Here is a 21,468-nt window from a genome sequence, read left to right on the forward strand (position 1 = left end):
ACTACTTGTAATCCAGACTTGATCAATACTTCCCGCGCTGCTTTTGACAGCCCTTGGCCCTTCCATCCACCGACTTTACCTTTCGAGCTCTCTGTCACATATTTGAAGGTACCCTCCTTGGACCGTCCAATCAGTGTTGGCAGTCCTAAGTACCGTTCGCTCAAAGCTTCAGACTGGACACCCAATGCATCTTTGAGCTCATTCTTGTCCTCTTCCTGAAAACCTCTCCCAAAGAAAATAGAGGACTTTTGTAAATTAACTCGTTGGCCCGATGCCTCCTCATATCTCACCAGAATATCTTTCAACATAACCATATTATCATGTGATCCTTCAAGGAAAACCACACTATCATCCGCAAACAAAAGATGTGTAACTTGGGGGCCAGTGCTCCCAAACGACACTCCTTTGATGCTACCCTCTCCTTGTGCTTTTTTGAGAAGAGCGGAGAAACCTTCAACACAGAAGAGAAAAAGGTATGGCGATAAGGGGTCACCCTGTCTAAGTCCACGGGAAGGTGAAAAACCCCTAGAAAAACCACCATTGAGCTTCACACAAAAGGTGGCCGACCGTACACAACGCATGATCATATTAATCCAGTCCTGTGCAAACCCAAAGTGTTCCAACATCCGCTGGAGGAAAGCCCATTCAACTCTATCATATGCTTTCATCATGTCTAACTTCACAGCACAGAGCGGCTTCTTCCTCTTCCTCTTCCGAATCGCATGGACACACTCATAAGCCACCAGGACGTTGTCCGTAATCAGACGTCCCGGAACAAATGCACTCTGCTCCTCAGAAATAAGAATAGGCAGGATCACTTTCAGTCTATTAGCTAGAACTTTTGTCGCAATCTTGTATAGAACATTACAAAGGCTAATAGGCCTGAACTGTGCGAGGAGTTCTGGCGAGTTGCATTTTGGTATCATCACAATGACTGTTGCGTTAAAAGCATCTGGCGCCCCCACCCCATGCAGAAAATCCTTAACCGCCCGACATACGTCATCTCGGACTAACGACCAGTGTCGTTGATAGAAAAGGGCTGGTAGCCCATCCGGCCCCGGCGCTTTCGTAGGGCCCATCTAAAAAAGTGCCTTCTCAATCTCCTCGTCTGAAATTGGCGCCAACAGTGACCCATTCATCTCAGGAGTGACTAGCTGAGCAATGTTCTGTAAAACAACATCAACACCCTGGGAACCATCCGACGTAAAGAGATTTTCATAAAAATTGGCAGCCATGTTGCGCATATCCTCATCAACCCGACACACAGAGCCATCGTCTCGTCTTAAAGCTTTCACCGTATTTTTCCTCTTCCGATGGGACGCCCTATTCTGAAAATATCGTGTGTTCTGGTCACCCGCCCGTAGCCAATCCACCCTAGATCGCTGCTTATACAGTATTTCCTCTCTGGCATAAATTTCCCTTAGCTGTTCCTCTAGCTCCCGGACCTCCAATGAGAATCCAGTGGTAAGAGCTCGTTGTTTTGCATCCAGTAGCTGTACCTTGAGCAATTTTATCTGTCGCCGAATTGAGCCAAAGACCTCCCGAGCCCATCTTTGCATGGACCCCGTCATAGCAGCCAGCCTATTCCAAACCGCACCAAGCCCCTGTTCTCCAGTGCTCGCCGCTTCCCAAGCTTGCGTGACCATCTCATCGTACTTTTCGTGGCGAGTCCAGGCCTCCTCGTAACCAAAAGGTCTGTCCGCTCCCCTGCCTAGCTGCGGAGCCGTCTCCATCACATGCACCAGGAGAGCTTGGTGGTCCGACTCCTCCGCCAATATATGCTTGACCATCGTCTCCGGGAAGATGGACAAAAACCTATCATTGCATGTAGCCCGATCAAGCCGAACCTGAATATTATCTTGACCATCCCGCTTGTTATCCCATGTAAAAGGGTAGCCCGAGAATCCGAGATCCGCCAAGCCGCAGTCGGCGAGGAAGTCTCTAAAGTCTTCCATCTGCGAGAAACTCCTTGGGTTACCCCCACGCTGGTCCGTTTGAAACAGAGCCTCATTAAAATCACCCAAACAAATCCATGGGAGATCATCTTGTGCCCTCAGATATCGTATCACATCCCATGATTTCTTTCTTAGTTCTGTCCGTGGTTCTCCGTAAAATCTAGTGATCCTACAGAGTTTCCCCTCACATTCAACCTCCGCATCAATGTAATATTGGCACCAAGGCCTCACTTTGACTTGAACATGATCCCGCCACCAGAGGGCTAGGCCACCGCTCCGGCCAACACAGTCGACCGCCACTCCATTTCAGAACCCCAGACTCCATTTGAGTCTGTCCATAGCCCTTGATTTCTTTTTCGTTTCACTTAAGAAAACCACCGCTGGGTTGTGGGACCGTACCAGGTCACGTAATTCGCCGACTGTCGAGTCCAACCCCAAGCCTCGACAGTTCCAGGCCACAAGATTCATGGCGTCCGGCGGCCCTGCCTGGCAGGGTCCGCCGCTTCGTCGTGTTGCTCAGAGATACGATCAAACACAGAAGAGGTTTTTTGCCTCGTCTCGCGAATGAAGATATCATTACCAACCTGCCTGTCCACGTCTCCCTTAACCAGTGTAGAAGTTATAACTGCGCGCCAGACATACACGAGACGTGCCTATGAGCTGATCCGCAACAGTGCAAATGTTCATATTGCTTCATGCTCTTTTTGCTTTAAAATGTTTGAACTTTGAATTTGTGATCTAGACAAAATCTCAGTCCAACATGTTCAGTATAGGTATTTAGGGCAAATGACGTGCCGAGCACGAAATCATCTTATTTTTCCCAAACCGACTCTCTGGTGTCTACCTGCCACAAGCGCACGAGCGACCATGCGCGGGAACGCGCCTACATGGAACTCAGTGGTTGGGGAACATCCACGTGGGCAAGCGCAACATGTCTTTTTTTTCAACATTTAGTTTTTCTATGTAAATCTTCCAATAACTATGGAAGTTGAACAAATATAGAATTTGAAATTCTGAGAGCTCAAAAAAATTCTGAAAGTTGAACTTTGCTTACAAGTCCTTGCACTCACCCAACCTACCTAGGAAAGAATGGCTAGCACACAAATCGCCCCTACTTATAACCCAAGTCTTAGATTCGCCATTCCTAGCTAAAATAACACAAATCCCCACATAATTTCCACATATTTCCCAGTGCAAAGCTGGAAATGGAACCTCCACCTTTTTTCGCTAGATAGATGGATTTAATTTTTCAGATACACAGACCACCATTATCCTAGCTCTCTTCACACACCACCTCCACCAGAATGCCTTAGTCTCTCGTAGGTGATGCAAGATGGAGTCAAACTTAGCTTGTGTAGCCCGCTATAACCTTGACGACTATCGATGAGATTGTTTCTCTTCTATCTTTGTTGCAGGGTGTTGCCGATCCCGTAGGGCTAGGCTCTAGAACACTGTGTTGATTGATCATGCTTCACCATGCAGAGCGCCTACACCAACATCTCCTGCCAGTTATCACAATACAAGTTGCACATAATTTGGAGTACCCACGTTGGCAACAAGGTCAAAAGTTAGGATAGTTGTTACCCTTTGAAAGGCTAAGCACCAAAGATAATGTTGATCTTAAGACCTGTCCACGCTGCATCTATGTTGTACTTGATGTTTCGTTAATTAAAGAAGGGAACATTTTCCTGTTAATATCATGCGATATGGTTGGATGATCAAAAGGGCCCTAGATTTGATGTCACTTGTCATATTGAGGTGGACTATTCCTTCAGCGAGAGAAGACAAAATAACCTCACCTATTGCAACACACCTGTGGTGACTTCGTATATATTGGAAGGAAATGGATGGTGATCGAGCGAACCTTTGGCCGATGCTACGATGGCCGCCCGACATGCTATCAAGGGGGTGTTGCAACCTCTGGCCGGCAAAGCTGAAACGGCAGCCCGTTGGAGCACCAAAAGTGGAGTAGCGGAGCTGCAGACAGCCGACGGCGCTGAGATGAGGGAGAGATGTGCGCGAGCCCCGGCGCGGCGTGCTCGGCAGCGGGGTACTAGATGTGAATGATCGAACGGGTAGGACGAGATTAGCATCCGAAGCAAGAGTTTTGCTCTTCTAGTGAAGGTACATGCAACCAAATAAACCAGAGATAGCATTAGAAGTCGTGCATTCACGCTCGCACCAAGAGGTGCTCTAGCTAGGAAATTAACCCGTGCTCTCTCCTCTCTCTATATATGTGGTCCTCATGCACATTCATACACGCCTATACTCCATTAAGGCATGCGATTTGGCCATTGCCAGCTTGCCAAAACCAGCCGATACGGTGGTGGCGACAGTGAGCGATCGTATCACAGGCTGCACACTGTTTTCTCCCACCAACCCCAGGACCTTTCAGAGTTCTATAAAAGCCGGCTCCATCCTCACATTCTCCCTCACTCGACGTCCACCAATCCCCGACCTCACATCGCTCTTCCTCTCTCCCTCCTCTCCATCCAGATACTTGCTGAGTTCACGATGGAGTTCCTGACAGCCACCGAGGTGCTGGACAAGGCTGCCGCTCTCGCCGCCGACGCCCTCGGCTTGGATGGAGAAGCTCGCGGTGCTTGGGGGTACGAGGAGAAGGCGAGGGCGATCGAACGCTGGTACAAGATGTGTTCGGAGGCGGAGAAGGCCGCTGCCGGGGGGGAAGCCCTCGTCGCTCCTGAGCTCGCTGGATCGGTTCCTCGCGCAGATGAGACCGCATCAGACGTCAATCACGTCGGCGGCATGAAACGCGACGGCGGGGATCCCTCCATCTGCGCGGCCCTGCAAGCCAAGATCTAGAGATTAGCCACTCCTGGAATTCTCTATTGCGAACTGTGTGCTGTCGCAGATTTGATTAGTTCGTCGCCTTGTTTTCCTTTTCTTCAAGTATCTTCCCGGGTTTATCTTAGCTCGTTTAATTTTCTGCAGTTCCAGTTTCGTTGTAGCGCAACTATCGTGTACTCTCTTTTTGTATCGTGGATCCGATGAAGATCCACCCAGGAATTTGTCAGAAATTTTGCCAGTAGTGTTGTTTGTTGTTTCTCAATCCCGTGCTTAATTAGTTATGTGCTTCTCTTGTGGCCCCTGGGAGACTAGATGTTAATTAGTCTCGTAAATGACATCTTTTTCCGGCCGGGAGGAAGGAAGAACAACTCTTGTAGATGGCCGCCGCCATGGGCAGTCCCTGTCGATCGTGACTTTGTGAGGTCGCTGCACAGGTTCTTGACGCAGAGGAGATCGGACCAGATGTCCAACCTGACGGCCGGGATTCCTCACTAGGCTAGTCGTTCCTGGAGAACTCAATAAATATAGTTTGGTTGTAGCGCAAGTGCAACTACTTTTCGTGTACTTCCTTTTTCTACTTTCTTCTTCCGGTTTACAGGCTCATCGTAAAATTCTCGCCAACCAGTTTTTTTGTTCATTGTTTTTTTTTTGTTCATCTTAAAATTCTCGCCAACCCGGTTTAGAGTATCATGGGTCCAATGAAGGTTGATCCGGAAATTGCTCGGAAATTCTGCCATTGTAGTTGTTGCTCCCGTGCTTAATTAGTTTTTGTACGTGTATTGTGGCCCTGTGTGTATAAGTACATCTTAATTAGGCTCGTAAATGCCTTACTTTTTTATTTTCAAGATGCATCTAGCTAGATGAAATATTTGGGTTTTAGGGGACGAATGAAATGTTCTTGTGGATACCTCCAGGTCCTTGCAAGATCTAGCGATTAACTAAGCTAGGCTATCCACTCTTGGAATTATCTATAGCGAATTGTGCTTTCGTAGATTTAATTAGTACTGCATCTTGTTTTCCTCTTCATCTTGTACTTTCTTTTTGTCTTGTGATTCCGATGATGATCAATCGGAAATTGGTCAGAAATCTTGCCATTTTGTCGTTACTCCCGTGTCTAATTAGTTTGGTGCGGGGGGGGGGGGGGGGGGGGGGGGGCTAGTTAGGCCTGTAAATGACTTCTTTTTATTTCGATCGATGCATCACATCTAGGCGAAAACTTTCTTGTAGACGCACACGGATAGCGAACTCAGTTATTCAAAATCTAACGAAGCAAGGATATCATGCCTTTTTTTTGTTGAAAGTGGATAAATATGTCTACATTCAATTCTTGATGGGCATTATTCCCCTTGGATCTGACTCAAACGACCATGTGTCCATACTTCGATTCCCAATATGAACTGTGCCTTTTCCCACTTCCCGACAGATTTTAGCCATGTAGAAGTTATAAGTGCACACCAGGCATACATGAGCTGTGCCTATTATATGATCCGCAACATTTCAGATGTTTATATTGATTCATGCTCTTTTTGTTTTCATATGTTTAGACATTGAATTTTTGATTTAGATAAAATCTCAATGCAATATGTTCAATATAGGTATTTAGGGCAAATGACGTGCCGAGCACGAAATCATCTTATTTTCCCCAAAGAACTCTCTAGCGTCCAACTGCCGCGAGCGCCCGAGGGACCATGGGCTGGAGTATGCCTACGCGGAAACTCAGTGGGGTCCGGGGACACCCACGTGGGCACCCACATGTCTTTTCTCTTCCAACATTTCCTTTTCTATGTACAACTTCAAATTATTATGAAAGTTCCAAATATAGAACTTGAAATTTTGAGAGCTCAAACTTTTTCTGGAAGCTGAAGTTTGCTTACATGTCCTTGCACTCGTCCCACCTACCTAGGAACGCTACTACAAAAATCACCACTACCTATAAGCCAAGTCTTAAATTCATCATTCCTAGCCAAAACAACACAAAAGCCCTAAATAGTTTGCACATATTTTCCAGTGCAAAGTTGGAAATGGCACCTACACATTTTTTCGCTAGATACATATGCATTTAATTTCTCAGATCCAGAGACCACCATTATCCTAGCTCTCTTCACACACAACCTACACTAGAATGCCTTAGTCTCATAGGTTATGGATGGAGTCGAACTTAGCTTGCGTACCTGGCTATAACCTTGATGACTATCGATGAGCTTGTTTCCCTTTGATCTTTGTTGTAGGGCACTGCACCGGCATCTCCTGCCAGCTAATGGAATACAAGTTGTACATCATTTGGAGTCCCCGCGTCGCCAACAAGGTCAAAAGTTAGGATGATTGTTGCCCTTTGAAAGGCTAAACACCAAAGCTAATCTTCATCATAAGACCTGTCCACACTGCATCTATGTTGTACTTGATGTTTCATTAAAGTGGGGAACATTTCCCCATTAGTGTCATTCCATGTGGCTAGATGATTGCAAGGACTTGAGTACCTCCAACCCACTAGGTATCAAACCCTAGATCTGATGTCATGTGTGTCATATTAATGTGGACTATTCCTTCAGTGTGAGAAGACAAATAAAATCCCGCCTATGGCAGCACATGTACGCTAACTTCATAAATCTTGGAAGGTATCTCTCATGGGCCTTGCCCACAACATCCTAGCGCTATCCCTTCCTTATTCCTTCCATATCCCTTCGCTCGATAGGACTTCTCTTCCCCCACGGCTATCTGCCCCAAATCAACACACTTGACTCAATTTTGCTTTGTTGTCCCTAACCTTGACATTCCCTACGCTGCCCCGGCCAACGTCCTCCCTCCATAGCCATATGCCCGTCTGTGTTTCATATCTCGCCACCCCCATCCCTTGGTTTTCTTCATCTGCTTCAATTTGTGGTCAGAGTGAGTTGGTCGACACCCTACTGTGAGCAACGACGCGGACACACTCTTTCACGGTGCTCCAAGCTAGCCGCCACTCACCGCCTACGCTGCTCGTGAGCTAGGCCGTATGGTACTACGAGGGATACATGTTGTGTTTTGTCAACTAAGCCACCATGGGAAACAACAACTTGTGTGTGGTGAAGCAGCAACCCTGGAGTGACACCTGGGGTGGGCGGTTCTGAACGGCCGCGGTGCTAAACTAGCAGGTGTAGAAAACAAGGTCAAAAGTTAGGATCGATGTTTCCATTTGAAAGGCTAAACACCAAAGCTATTCTTCATTATAAGACTTGTCCACAATGCATCTATGTTGTATTTGATGTTTCCTCAAAGAAGGGAACACTTCCCCGTTAGTGTCATACATATGGCTTGATGATCACAGGGACTTGCATACCTCCAACACACTAGGTATCAAACCCTAGATTTGATGCCATGTATGCAGATTAATGTGGACTATTCCTTCTATGAGAGAAGACAAATAATCTTGCCTATGGCAACACATCTGTGTTGACTTCATAAATCTTGGAAGGAAAGGTATGGTGATCGAGCGAACGATCGATCACCACCATGTGCAACATCTCTCTCGTTGTCCTTGCCAACAACATCCTAGCACTCTCCCTTTCGTATCCCTTCCATATGGATTCGCTCAATAGGACATCTCTTTCCTCACAACCTTACCCCCCAAATCAACGTGCATGACACGATATTGATTATGCCCTGTTGTCGCCAACCTCGACCTTCCCTATGCTGCTCCGGCCAATGACTTCTCTATAGTGGTATGCCCATCGGGGTTTCCTATCCCGCGATCAGCCTTAGATTCCTCCGATCTGCTTCATTGGTTGGTCAGGGTGAACTGGTCAGCACCTACTGTGAGCAACGACATAGACACACTCTTAACACTGAGGGGGAGGCTTACCTGTGCTACAGGCTAGCTGCCTCTCGTCACCTGCATTGTGCGTGAGTTGGGCCCCATGGTACTACTAGGGACGCATGCTGGGTGTTGCTAGCTGAGCCACGGGGGAAACAACAACACATGTGTGGTGATCCACCGACCTCAGAGAAATACTCGAGGTGGGCGCTTGTGAGCGGGCGGCAGTGCTGCACTAGCAGGCGTCGCATCGGAGATGGAGGCGATAGGGGAGAGAAGCGATGGCAGTGCTATGAACAGTCCACACCAAAGCTACAACCAACGAAGGGGTATAGTTGGGACTTTAGCCAGAGGGGCACATGGTGCTAGGATTGGCAGCGCCGATGTCCCCGCGAGGCGACGAGTGGTGTGATGCAGGCTAAAATCACGGGCGGCGGGAGCTATGGGTGCAGCTAGCAGATGCTATGACGGTCGATCAAAAGGCTATGAAGGGGTGTTGAAACTTCTGGCAGGCAAAGTTGGAACCATGGTGCGTTGGAGAGCTTCAGTAGTGGGGTAGCGAAGCTGCAGACAGCCGACGACACTGCGTCAAGGGAGAGACGCGCGCAAGCACCGCACGCCCGGCGCGGCAAGCTGGGGTAGGTGCTTGGATCCACTGCGCAGCGGGGGTACTAGATGTGAGTGATCGAACGGGTAGGGCGAGATTAGCATCCAAAGAAAGAGCTTTGCTCTTCTAGTGAAGGTACGTGCGACAAAACAAACAAGAGATAGCAGAAAAAAAACACTGCAGTTGTTCTTTTCTGAAACGAGGCAAAAGATTTGTCATTTTCATTGATTAAGAAAAAGAAAGTTACTCGGTTAATTAAAGGAAAAGCGGGGAAAAACTTAGATACAAACCCCACAAGGGGCACATGCGGACGACCTGGCCACAACTACGCCAAACAATCGAACAAAGCATCAAGGACATGGCAGCTCCAATTTGGCCAACGAGCTTCACAAGAGAATGTTGCAAGTCTCACACCGACCTAGTCCAGCACATCACAGCATCCGGAGAGCACCACCCGAAGAAAAACCACCCTCACGGACAGGAGGTCGCCACGCTGCTCTGCAGCCACAGCACCACACGGACGCATTGCCGTAGGAAGAAACCACCGCTAGCCGGCCAAACCTGACCATGTCGGGCTGGATCCGGCAGCGGCCAGCCCTCCCATGGACCACCATCGCCCGGCCGTCACGGAGCTGGAGACCTAGCCGGGGAGCCACCAGCGTTGACAACCAGAGCGCCACGCCCTCGCACACCGACCGCTACCATGGAGGAGACTGGCGCGTCACCAGGCCCGGCCGTCGCGCCGCCCTTCGCCACAAAGCCAAGGCCGCCGCCCAAATCCGGCATACGGACCGCGCTGTCACGGGCTGGGAGAGCCCCACCGCCGTTGTCCGCTGCGCGGGCTTAGCCCGGCCGTGTCATTCGGCGGTGGCGAGGGGTTGAGGAGAGAAGGGGTGGTAGGTGGCGGCGGTGGGATTAGGCTCCGCCCGAGCCGCCCCGGGAGGTGACGCGGGGGGCGAGGGGTGGAAAGCGAATAATCCTTAAAAGCTTTACGTTGCACCAATACGAGTGGTACATTCAGTTGTTACCAGGCAAACAAATACAGTATCTATACCAATATAAAAAGACCTAAATGGGTAGATCTAAATCATCTCGACCATCAAATCATGTTACCTAGCGGTTCAAATTGCTTCAATATTGAGCACCAAACATGTTTAACGCTCTAATTACCCATCACTGCCATTGGTTATAAACACGTTTGACTCAACGCTATCCCTTGAAATCTGCCATGTAATTAATATCCTACCATTCCCGTGAAAAAGTAATTGATATCTTACCAAATACCAACGTGCAACAGATATATTTTACCTAATATAACGTGCAACTAATATCCTACTTAATATAAACTTGCATTGCACGTACATTATTACTCGTAAACACAAGTGGTACATTTACGTTGCACCAACACGTGCTCTCACCTTTATGTGATCCGCATGCACATCCATGCACACGACTCCATTAAGGCATGCGATATGGCCATTGCCAGCTTGCCAAAACCAGCCGATACGGTGGTGGCGACAGTGAGGCGTGCCCGAACGAGCGAACTAATCACGTGCCCGAAAGAGGAAACAACACACCGACAGATCCCTCTCTTCCTTCTAACAAACGCTATCCCCGCTAGGTTTCCCTCCCTGCGCCGCAACCCGCGAGGCGGCTGTCGAGGGCCTCCAGATCCGCTCGCCGCGAGCCTCCTCTCCTCTTCCTCCCTCCTCCCTTGCCGCCGCCTGGGGGCGCGGTCGGGCCGGCGCTGGCGGTGGCGGGGCCTGTTCTTCCCCCGGCGCAACGGGGCGGCGCGGGCCGCTTCTTCGGGTGCGGGCACGGTGCAGACGCGGGGTACCGCGGCGTGGCGGCACGCGCCTCCTGGCGGGCGTGGCGCGGCGTGGGCGGCTGCCCGGTGGAGTGCGCCTCGCCATGGCGGCCGGATCCGTCCGGCAGGCGGCGCGGGCTGCAGGCGGCGTGGGCGGCGGCTGGGGTCCGGCTTTGGGCCCCCGGCGGCTATGTTGGTTCCTCTCCGTCGCGGGCGTGCGGTGGTGGTGCGGCTCGGCCGGTGGCGGTCAGGCGACCTGGTGGTGGGGGCTGGCGGCGCGTGTGGTGGTGGTGCTTCCACTTGGCGGCGCTCTGTGCAGGGAGGCAGGGAGCGGCTTGGACAGGGGCGGCGGCGTCGACGGCGTGCCGGCTACAGCGCGAAGGCGGGAACTTGATGGGCCTCGGAGATCCCGGCCGGGCCTGTGCGACCACGGGCCTGATATGTCCCTGCTATTGCGTCCGGTCAGCTACCGTCTTCGGCGGTGGAGGTGGGGCCCTCCCGCGTGCCGATGGTACTGCTGCCCTAGTCCCAGCTCCTCTCCTTCTTTGTGCGACCATGCTTCACGGTGTCATGGTGAGACGGCGTGAGAAGCTTCGTGACCGGGTTGACGCAGGGTGAGGATCTGTTTGGTGGCGAGCTCTGGAGTGCCTGAGATGGAGGTTGGGATCGGAAGAAATCCTTGTTGGCTTGCCCGACACCGACGCGGTGGCGCTTGTGGGTACCGCCTGACCTTCCTGAAGGGCGTCAGGGCTACCCTTCCTCTCTCCTCACAGCGTACCGGGGGAAACCCTTGACAGCAGCGTCGTCCTTGTCGCGTCTCTTCTTGGAGGTGTTGATTGGTATCGACGCTTCGGAGGCTCGGAGCTTGGTGGACGATCTCCGGTGGGTGCAGCGGCCACGAGGCTTCTTCGTTTTTTGTCGACCCACCGTTGTTGGCATTAATTTCTCTTGTTTTCTCTTTCTTTTTTTTGGGCGTGACTGTGCTGCTTCCGTCCCAGCACCTATCGTTAGATGTATCGGTTGATTGCTTTGTATACAAAGCGGGGGAAATCCTTTTTCGGCAAGCCGCAAAAACCTACGGCACACTATTTTCTCCAACCTCTGGATCTTCAGAGTTCTATAAAATCCAGCTCCACCCCCATATTCTCCCTCACTCTCCATCGACCAATCCCCTACCTCGCTCTTCCTCTCTCCCTCCTATCTATCCAGATTCCTGCCGAGTTCACGATGGAGTTCACGCTGAAAAGCACCGAGGTGCTGGAGAAGGCTGCCACTCTGGCCGCCGACGCCCTCGGCTTGGAAGGAGAAGCTCGCGGTGCTTGGGGGACCGAGGAGAAGGCGAGGGCGCTCGAACGCTGGGCCAAGATATGTCTGGAGGTGGAGAAGGGAGCTGTCAGGGGGAAAGTCCCCGTCGCTCCTGTGGTCGCTGGACCGGTTCCTCGCGCAGAGGATATCGGATCAGACGTTAATCACGTTGGCGACGGCGGGGATCCATCCATCTCCGCGGCCGTGCAAGATGCAGCGATTAACTAGGATTGTGCCGTCCGAGATTTATCTTTGAGCTGTCGTTTAATTTTCTTCTCTTCCAGTTTCGTTGTAGCGCAACTATCCACCTGGAAATTTATCAGAAATTCTACGAGTACTTATTATTGGTCCCGTGCTTGTTCGTAAATGCCTTCTTGTTATTTCGATCGATCGATCCATCCATCCAGACTCAAGATGGCAACGGGCCCTCGAAACCCGCGTCCCCGCGGGTTTTTACCCTATTAGGGGACGGGGATGAACGTCTTTTCATCCCCGCGGGGCTGTTGTTGGACACATTATACAACCCGACACGTTTCGTGGGTTTGCACCCGTTTCTGTAGTCCCCAAACCCGAAACCCGGCAAAATACATTTTTTGTACCAAGCACAGCTCCGGCGCGGCCCAACCCAAAACTACCGAGCCTGAGCGACCGAGCCCCCCCCCCCCCCCCCCCCCCCCGCGTCGAAGGCCAAACCAACCCCTCGCTGGGTGGCTAGTATCGCTCGCTCCTTTCCCCCTCGCTCGAGCCCTCATCTCTCTCTTTCCCACATAATACCTAACCCTAAACCTAGGACCCCAGCCGCCGCCTGGCTCGATCCCATCTCGCAAGATCCGCCGACCACGATCTGCGCCGGCGAGCCCCACGTCTTCTCCACCGCCGCCGGTCTGATCTGGAGAAAGGGCGCCGCCACCAGTGACGAACCCCATGGTAGCCTCTTCACGTCCCAAGTCAGGTGAAAGGGCGCCGCCGCCGGTGCCGCCGACGAAGTCTGCAGCCACTCACCGCATTCCTCTCTCTACTACAACTACGCGCGGTGGTGGTGGAAGGGCAGCAGGTCGTGGCCTTCGTGGAAGAGGAGGCAGACAGCTTTCAAATCCAATTCCCGAGCCTCCATCCAACTTCAACGTCCGCAAGAAGTTAAAGACTATGTATGTTGTTTAAATCTGCTGAAATACACTCTATATAGCTGTTGAACCATCTACTATTGTTTTTTTTTTGTTGAAACTTGCTCAAGTTATCCTGCTGAAATGTGCTTGTTTTACTGCTGAAATGTTATTCTTTGTCGCCATTATGTTTGTTTAAATATTTTGATTTTCTCGTGGGTTCCCCGAAACCCGATGGGTTTAGGGGACGGGTAGAAAACTAGCCCCGCGCACGATGATGGGGACGGGGACGGGTTTACGATTTTCTCGTGGGGATGGGTTTGGAAAGACAAAACCCGATGGGTTTCGTCCCTGTTGCCATCTGGAATCCAGACGGAAACTTCTGATTTTCCGGGAGGAAAGAAAAACTCTTGTTGATGGCCCTCGATCGTGAGGTCACCGGAGAGGTTCCTCGCCCATCTAGCGATTCCTCCATCTACAAGAGGTCTTCATGGATCCGATGAAGATCGTAAGTAGTCAGAAATTCTGCCATGTTAGGTGTTGCTCCCGTGCTTAATTAGTTTTTTGTGCGTGTATTTTTGGCCCTGTGTGGGTGAGTATATCTTAATTAGGCTCGTAAATGACTTATACTTTTTATTTTCACGATTAATCTAGCTAGATGAAAATTTTGGGTTCTTTTTGGGAGGAATAAAAAATCCTTGTGGATATATAAGGAGCACGTACGATTGCACAAGCATGCATATATTTTTTTTATAAAAAAAAGAAGGATGATCCCGGTCTGTGCATCTGGAAGATGCATACGGTCATTTTATTAATTATTTTCGAGGACCTTATAAAATAGAACAACAATATGTCTGAAATCACCATCTTGGTAACATCTACCGCTACTCCTATCCATATGATGAAGGGGTGCAAGCTGGGCCATATACCCAGACCTCTTATCTAAGCCTAACATCTAAAACCGGAGACCCCGACCGAGCCATCTGTGAGGTCCGAGGCACAAACCGATCCAGCGCACTCACATGTGTCGTCGTCGCCATCTTCCACTGGTCCATCTTCAGAGTAGATTAAGGTGTCAACCTTGGCGAGTCCTCCGCCATCGACGCCAAACGACGACCTCCACCTACGCGAGCTTTGGCAGGTCCTCCGCCATCGACGCCATCCATTGTATATTTCATCATATTTTGGCAAACAAAAGTAAATTGAACTTCTCCGCGCAGGTGAGATAACTTTATAATTTGCAACACTAAAAATAAATTTTGCCACCTAATTATATTGAATCGACCATGAATCCTCCAATTAATTTTAGGTTGGCTATCATCATTATTCCATGGAGTCTAGACATCCACTGCCCTCGTCTTTCATCCATACCCAACACAACCAAATTAATTAGTCAGAAGGATTGCCATACAAAAATTAATCAGAAGGACATCCTACTCGTCTCCGCTAATTCACTAGATCTCCGCGCAGGTGAGATAAGTTTATAATTTGCAACACTAAAAATAAATTTTGCCACCTAATTATATTGAATCGACCATGAATCCTCCAATTAATTTTAGCTTGGCTATCATCATTATTCCATGGAGTCTAGACATCCACTGCCCTCGTCTATCATGCATCCATACCCAACACAACCAGATTAATTAGTCAGAAGGATTGCCATACAAAAATTAGTCAGAAGGACATCCTACTCGTCTCCGCTAATTCACTAGATCTCCTAATTCTGCCACAAACAAATCATATATCAATCTAGCTAGCTCGGTTGGATGATGCATCAGGAAGATGCTAACCTGATCAATCTGTAGTTCAAAACTGCCTGCCAGGGCCGGTGGTATTGTTACTCCTTTCCATGGTGATGAACATGAAAGTACTCGATCCGCCATTGGAGGAGGAAGCATCGAGGGAGGGCTAGCTCTGCGGGAGGAGGCTGTGTCGGCGGCAGGGTCGCGCTCGTACTTGGGGACTTGAGTTGTCGTGCGTGATATGTGGCCAGGCCGATCGCTAATATCGTCATGCGCGGACCTACGCGAGGGAAACGGAAGTTCCACCAATTTAGCAAATCGCTGATTTACTTGCCCACATCTAATGTCCGCATGTACAGGTCTGTTGCATCAAAATTTGCCTAGAATCATCTTTCCTCATGGGCCTGATACAGATAACTGTAACGAACGAGGGGAGAAGGGGATCGAGAGGGGTGAGGGCAGCGTGAGAGAGAGACTTGGAGAGGAATAAGAACCTTACTTCCAGAGGAAGGATTGGGTGAGAGGTTGAGCTGGTTACATCACACACACCACAACAGCCACAGGCGGCCAGCTTATAAGCTCACGCGACTCACACACGCACACGCCGGTGGGTCCCTCCCGCAGGGTTGCCAAGTCACACATGCCAAGTGGCCAGGTGTGACATTCTCTCCCTCTTAAGACTGAGCTTCTTTCTGGGAACTTGCCCCCGAGTCCTTCCAAATGGCTGTTGAAGGAAAACGCTGCCGGAGAACCTCATAATCTTCCCATGTGGTGGCGGCCGGCGAGCCCTCGCCCCACCGCACCTTGACCTGCACGATGGCAGCATTCCCGCGCTTCATCATGCGTCGTTCCAGCAGCTGCGTTGGTGCTGCCGACGACACGAAGAGGTCCAGCACGCGCGGCAGCTCTGCGTACACCGGCGTGTAGTCCGGTGTGGATGGCTTGAGCTGGGATATGTGGAAGACAGGGTGCACCTGACTCACGGGCAGCAGGTCCAGCTTGTACGCCATGAGACCGATCTTCTCAAGGACAGTGTACGGGCCGAAGAATTTGAAGGCGAGCTTGGCGCAAGGCCGGCTGATGACCGAGCGCTGCACGTAGGGCTGCAGCTTCAACAGCACTTGCTCGTCGACCTGGAACTGGCGCTCCTTGTGATTGTGATCGGCCTGCTTCTTGAAACGGCGCTGAGCGTGCTTCAGCTGGGCGCGGATGTGCTCTGTGTGCGCCGCCCAGTCCATGTCTTCGCCGCGTGCTCGTCCCTGGCCAGGCCGGCATTGCCCCTAGGTTGGCCTCCCTCCCGTAGTGCGCCTTGAAGGGAGTGCCACCATGCACCGGAGATACATCTCCATGCACTGGTTCATGCGCTCGCTCTGGCCGTCCGTCTGCGGGTGGTACGCGGTGGAGTAGAGCAATTTGGTGCCCGCGCTGGCGAACAGTTGCTTCCATAGGTTGCTGGTGAACACCTTGTCGCGGTCGGAGACGATCGAAGCGGGGATGCCGTGGAGCTTCACTACATTGTCCCAGAATGCCTTCGCCACTTGCGGTGCATGGAACGGGTGGCGCAGGGGAACGAAATGGGCGAACTTGGTGAACCGGTCCACCACCACCATGATTGTGTCCGCGCCTTCTGACACGTGCATCCCGTCCATGAAATCCATCGTGAGATCCTCCTACAGCGCGGGCAGCACCGGAAGAGGTGCCAGGAGTCCTGCCGGCTTGCAGTGCTCGTGCTTCGCCTGCTGGCAGATCGCACACTGCTGCACAAATTCCTCGACGTCGCGCTTGAGACCGCGCCACTCGAAATGCTTGCGCACACGCTGGTACGTCGCCGTGGCACCGGAGTGGCCACCCACCGCGCTGTTGTGGAGCGCGGCGATGAGCTTAGTGCGGATCGTGGCGTTGGCACCGATCGAATGACACCGCGATGCAGCTCGTAGCCGTCGTCGTCCGGGCTGGCCAGGGAGAGCTTCTGAAGGCGATCTTGTGCATCCGGGTCCGTGGAGTAGGAGATGAGCACTTCCTGTATCCAGGCCAGCTGGCACGTTGAAAGCGCGGCCAGGTCGAGCTGCTTGCCGACGCGCGACAAGGCATCGGCCGCTCCGTTGTCCAGTCCCCGCTTGTACTGAAACCTGAATTGCAGTCCCACCAATTTTGCCATGGCCTTGCGTTGCAGCTCGGTCTCCAGGTGCTGTTCGCCCAGGTTGCAGAGGGACTTGTGGTCCGTGAGGATGTCGAAGGGGCCACGCTGCAGGTACGACCGCCATTTGTCGATCGCCATCATCACAGCCAGAAACTCCTTCTCGTACGTCGATAGTTGCTGGTTGCGCACTCCCAGGGCCTTGCTGAAGTAGGCGACCGGGTGGCCTCCCTGGACCAGCACCGCGCCTACTCCCGTGTCGCACGTGTCCGTCTCGATCGAGAACGCTTGTCGAAGTCCGGGAGCGCGAGCACTGGCGTGGTGACTATCGCCGTCTTGAGCCGATCGAAGGCCGCTTGAGCCTGCTCCGTCCAGGCGAAGCCTTTCTTGGTGAGCAGCTGTGTTAGTGGCTTGGCGATGATGCTGTAGTGCGGCACGAATTTTCTGTAGTAGCCGGTGAGGCCCAGAAAACCGCGCAGCTCGGTGGCGTTCATCGGCGTCGGCCACTGTTCCATCGCGCTCATTTTCTCCTTGTCTGTGGCCACACCCTCCTTGGAGATCACGTGGCCGAGGTAGTCGATGTGATCAGCGGCGAAAGTGCACTTGGGCTCCTTGACATAGAGCTGGTGTGCGCGAAGGAGCTCAAAGACGATGCGCAGGTGCTCCAGGTGCTCCTCCATGGTCTCACTGAAGACGAGAATGTCATCCAGAAAGATGATCACAAACTTGCGCACATACTTACCAAAGATGGCGTTCATCAGGCACTGGAACGTGGCCGGCGCGTTCGTGAGGCCGAACGACATGACCCTGAACTGGAAGTGTCCGTGGTGCGTCTTGAACGCCGTATTGTACTCGTCCTCCTCGCGCATCCTGATCTGATGGTAGCCAGCGCGCAAGTCTAGCTTGGAGAAGACCGCAGCACCGGCCAATTCGCCGAGCAGCTCGTCGATGATGGGCAGAGGAAACTTGTTTTTGATGGTCGCGTCGTTGAGGCGGCGATAGTCGACGCAGAACCGCCAGGTGCCGTCCTTCTTCTTGACCAGCAGGACCGGCGCGGCGTACGGGCTCACACTGTGCGTGATCACACCGGCGTCTAGCATTTCCTTGACCTGGCGCTCGATCTTGTCCTTCTGGAGCGGCGAGTAACGGTATGGGCACGTGTTCGCGGGGACCGCGCCCTCGACCAGTGTGACGGCATGGTCGTACTGGCGGTGTGGAGGGAGCCCATGCGGCGCCGTGAACACGTTGACGAACTCCTCCAGAAGATCAGCGAGCGGTGTCTGGCTGGCACACTTACGCCATGGTGGCGGTGCGCGCCGGCACGTGTCCACCATGGCCATAGCCCAGATGTCGTTGCCCCGCGATCATCTTGCGCAACTCGTCGGGTTTGATCGCCTTGAGCGTGGTGGATGCCTTCGTGGGCACGCCCCGGAGCGTGACCTCTTCGCCGTCGTGGGTGAACTTGACCCACTTGTCCTGCCAGTGACACGTCATGGGACTGTGCTGGGCGAGCCAGTCCATGCCCAGGATGCCGTCGTAGGCGCTAATGTCCAGCTCGCGCATCGGTGTGGCGAACGTGTGCCCCTGCATCCACCACTTGAGCCCGGGCACGATACGGTTGCAGGTGAGACGGTCACCGTTGGCAACGCGCACGTCCACCCGCGGCATCTCTTCCGTCGCCAGCCTGAGGCGATCGACAAAGGACTTCTTGACGAAGTTGTGCGAACTGCCAGAATCGAGTAGAAGCAACATGATCTGGTTGCCCACCAGCGCACTAGACGGATCGTAGTCGCCGAGTCCGTGCCGTCCAGGGCGTGCGACGAGAGGAGGTAGCACTCGGGGGCGTCCCCAGCAGGAGCGGGTGGCTGCACGGCTGGTCCGGGGTCGTCGAGCAGTTGCAGGGCGTGGATGGTGTCGTCGGAGAGCACCTCTTCGTGATCGCCGATACTGATGGTGAGCAGCTGGGCGGGCTGGGCGCACCGGTGCTCACGCGAGTAGCGGTCGCCGCACTTGAAGCACAGGTTATTAGCACGGCGGTAGTCACGAAGTTGCCGCTCGCGTGCGTAGTCGTCCGTGGGGGCGCGGTTGGGCGCGGCCGCCCGTGGTTGTGGAGGAGTCGTCGCCGGTGGAGGCCGTCCCGCTGGCGTGATGCGTGGGCGTGCACGCGTCGTACCCAATTCCTCCTCTTGAATGCACGCCAACACCGACACCCTGGTGATGCTCGAGGGCGCCTGAAGCCGAACCGGGGCGCGTAGCTCGTCGTTCAAGCCCAGGATGAACTGGGTGACGAAGAACTTGGTGTTGATGGACGGGTCGAGCGCAAGCAGATGGTACATTTGCTCGTCGAACGCCGCGCGAGACTCGGCGACAGTGGCAGGCTGGGGAAGCTGCAGCAGCTTGTGCATGACCACCTCAAACTCGTCGGCACTAAACTCCTCCAGCACAGCGGACGTGAACACTTCCCAGGTGATGCCGCGATGTGTTTGACGAAATTCCTGCAGCCAGTGCGCGGCTTGGCCTTCGATGTACAGCGCCGCGGTGGCCACCCAGTTGTGTGGTGCGACCTTGTAAAGCTCGAAGTACGCCAGACAGCGATCCAGCCACAGGTACGGGGCGGAGCCATCGAACCGAGGGAAATCGTGCTTCGGTGGCTTGTGGTAGTCGTTGTCGTAGTAGCCTGCTGTTGGAGAGGGAACAACAGACGGAGCGGCGAATCCGCCCTGAGGAGCCACTGGAACCAACAGAGGGCGATGGTCACCGAGGCGCGCGTGCGCGGTCGCAGGGCGGCCTGGTTCGGCGGCCATGCGCGGCAAGTGAGGAGGCGGCGGGGGCGGTGGTGGTTGTTGTTGCGGAGCGGCGGGCTGGTGAAGCACGGTGGTGACCGAGCCCGACGGCGATGCAGAGCCCTCCACCGTCTTGCGGGTCGCGCCGACGTCGGCCTGGGTTAGATCGATCTATCAGGCGAGTCCACGCACGTCCTGCGAGATCTGTGCGTTGAAGGCAGCCTGAATCTCGATCTGCTTGTCGTGGATCGCCTTCTGCTCGTCCATCTTGGCGAGGAGAGACTTGAGCATCTTGGTGATGTTGCTGTTGCTCTCGTCCATGGCGGCCAACACCTGACGCGTCGCCGCTGAAGCTTTGGAGGGAGCTGTCGTCTCACTTGGGAGAGATCGAACCCCGCGATGGATTTCGGGTGCGCTTGCCGGAGCAGCACACACCGGCGCGGTGGATGTTACCGATCTTCAACCAGCTCGACGGGGAGAAAAAAATTTGGGGCGCTTTTGGCTCTGAGTACCAACTGTAACGAACGAGGGGAGAAGGGATCGAGAGGGGTGAGGGCAGCGTGAGAGAGACACTTGGAGAGGAAGAAGAACTTTACTTCCAGAGGAAGGATTGGGTGAGAGGTTGAGCTGGTTACATCACACACACCACAACAGCCACAGGCGGCCAGCTTATAAGCTCACGCGACTCACACACGCACACGCCTGTGGGTCCCTCCCGCAGGGTTGCCAAGTCACACATGCCAAGTGGCCAGGTGTGAAAATAACACACAAACGTTGGGGCCCCACTCTTTCGGGGGCCCGGGACGGCCTGCCCCCTGCCCCCCATCAGGGTCGGGCCTGGGAAGTGAGGAGATCAGTCCATACCGACGCCTTCAAGGAGGGGGACGACACCCTTAGGCGTCGCCGTCGGCGCGGCCGGTCATGGCCGGCCAGGGATTTCGCCCGAACTAGATCCCGCCACCACGAGCGCCTCCTGTACAGAACCGGAGACCAAGGGAAGCACGGCCCGACCAGGCTGGCCCGCACGCCGAACAGGGGAGGAGGGGAGGCGCCAGATCGTGCGCACCGACTAAAACTTTTCTAAAATGATTTTCTTTTCCTTTTTCTTTAAAGGGGGTCAATATGTCTATTGAATTCTTGTTACGGTTCACAAAAAGTTAGCCACGATGAACTGAGCCTTTTATCACTTTCTCGTGCAGTTTAGTCATGTCAAAGTTAGGAGGGCGCAATGCACTACAAGTGTCTATTAGCTAATCACCATAGTGCAGATCTCCATATTTCTCCGTGTTGTTTTCTTTTCATGTGTTTGAACTTTCAATCCACGATCTAGATATATAAATTCGCAACACGACATGTCCAGTGTAGGTATTTAGGGAAAATGACGTGCCGATCACGAAACCCACTTGTTTTCATTTTCTGAAACGACTACTG

General features: G+C 52.9%; 1 protein-coding gene and 1 pseudogene across 1 annotated transcript; both read right to left on the reverse strand.

Annotated features, from left to right (window-relative positions):
* Positions 1–15,791: 15,791 nt before the first annotated feature.
* Positions 15,792–16,355, reverse strand: LOC147961152 (uncharacterized). Its single transcript, XM_087533696.1, has one exon. The coding sequence runs from the start codon at positions 16,353–16,355 to the stop codon at positions 15,792–15,794; it is 564 nt and encodes a 187-aa protein (XP_087389822.1).
* Positions 16,356–17,502: 1,147 nt separating this feature from the next.
* Positions 17,503–19,659, reverse strand: LOC147961153 (uncharacterized; annotated as a pseudogene).
* Between the last annotated feature and the right edge of the window lie 1,809 nt (positions 19,660–21,468).

Source organism: Triticum urartu, chromosome 7A, assembly GCF_056163025.1.
Source record: "Triticum urartu cultivar PI428250 chromosome 7A, HENAU_Tu73, whole genome shotgun sequence".
NCBI classification, from domain to species: Eukaryota; Viridiplantae; Streptophyta; class Magnoliopsida; order Poales; family Poaceae; genus Triticum; species Triticum urartu.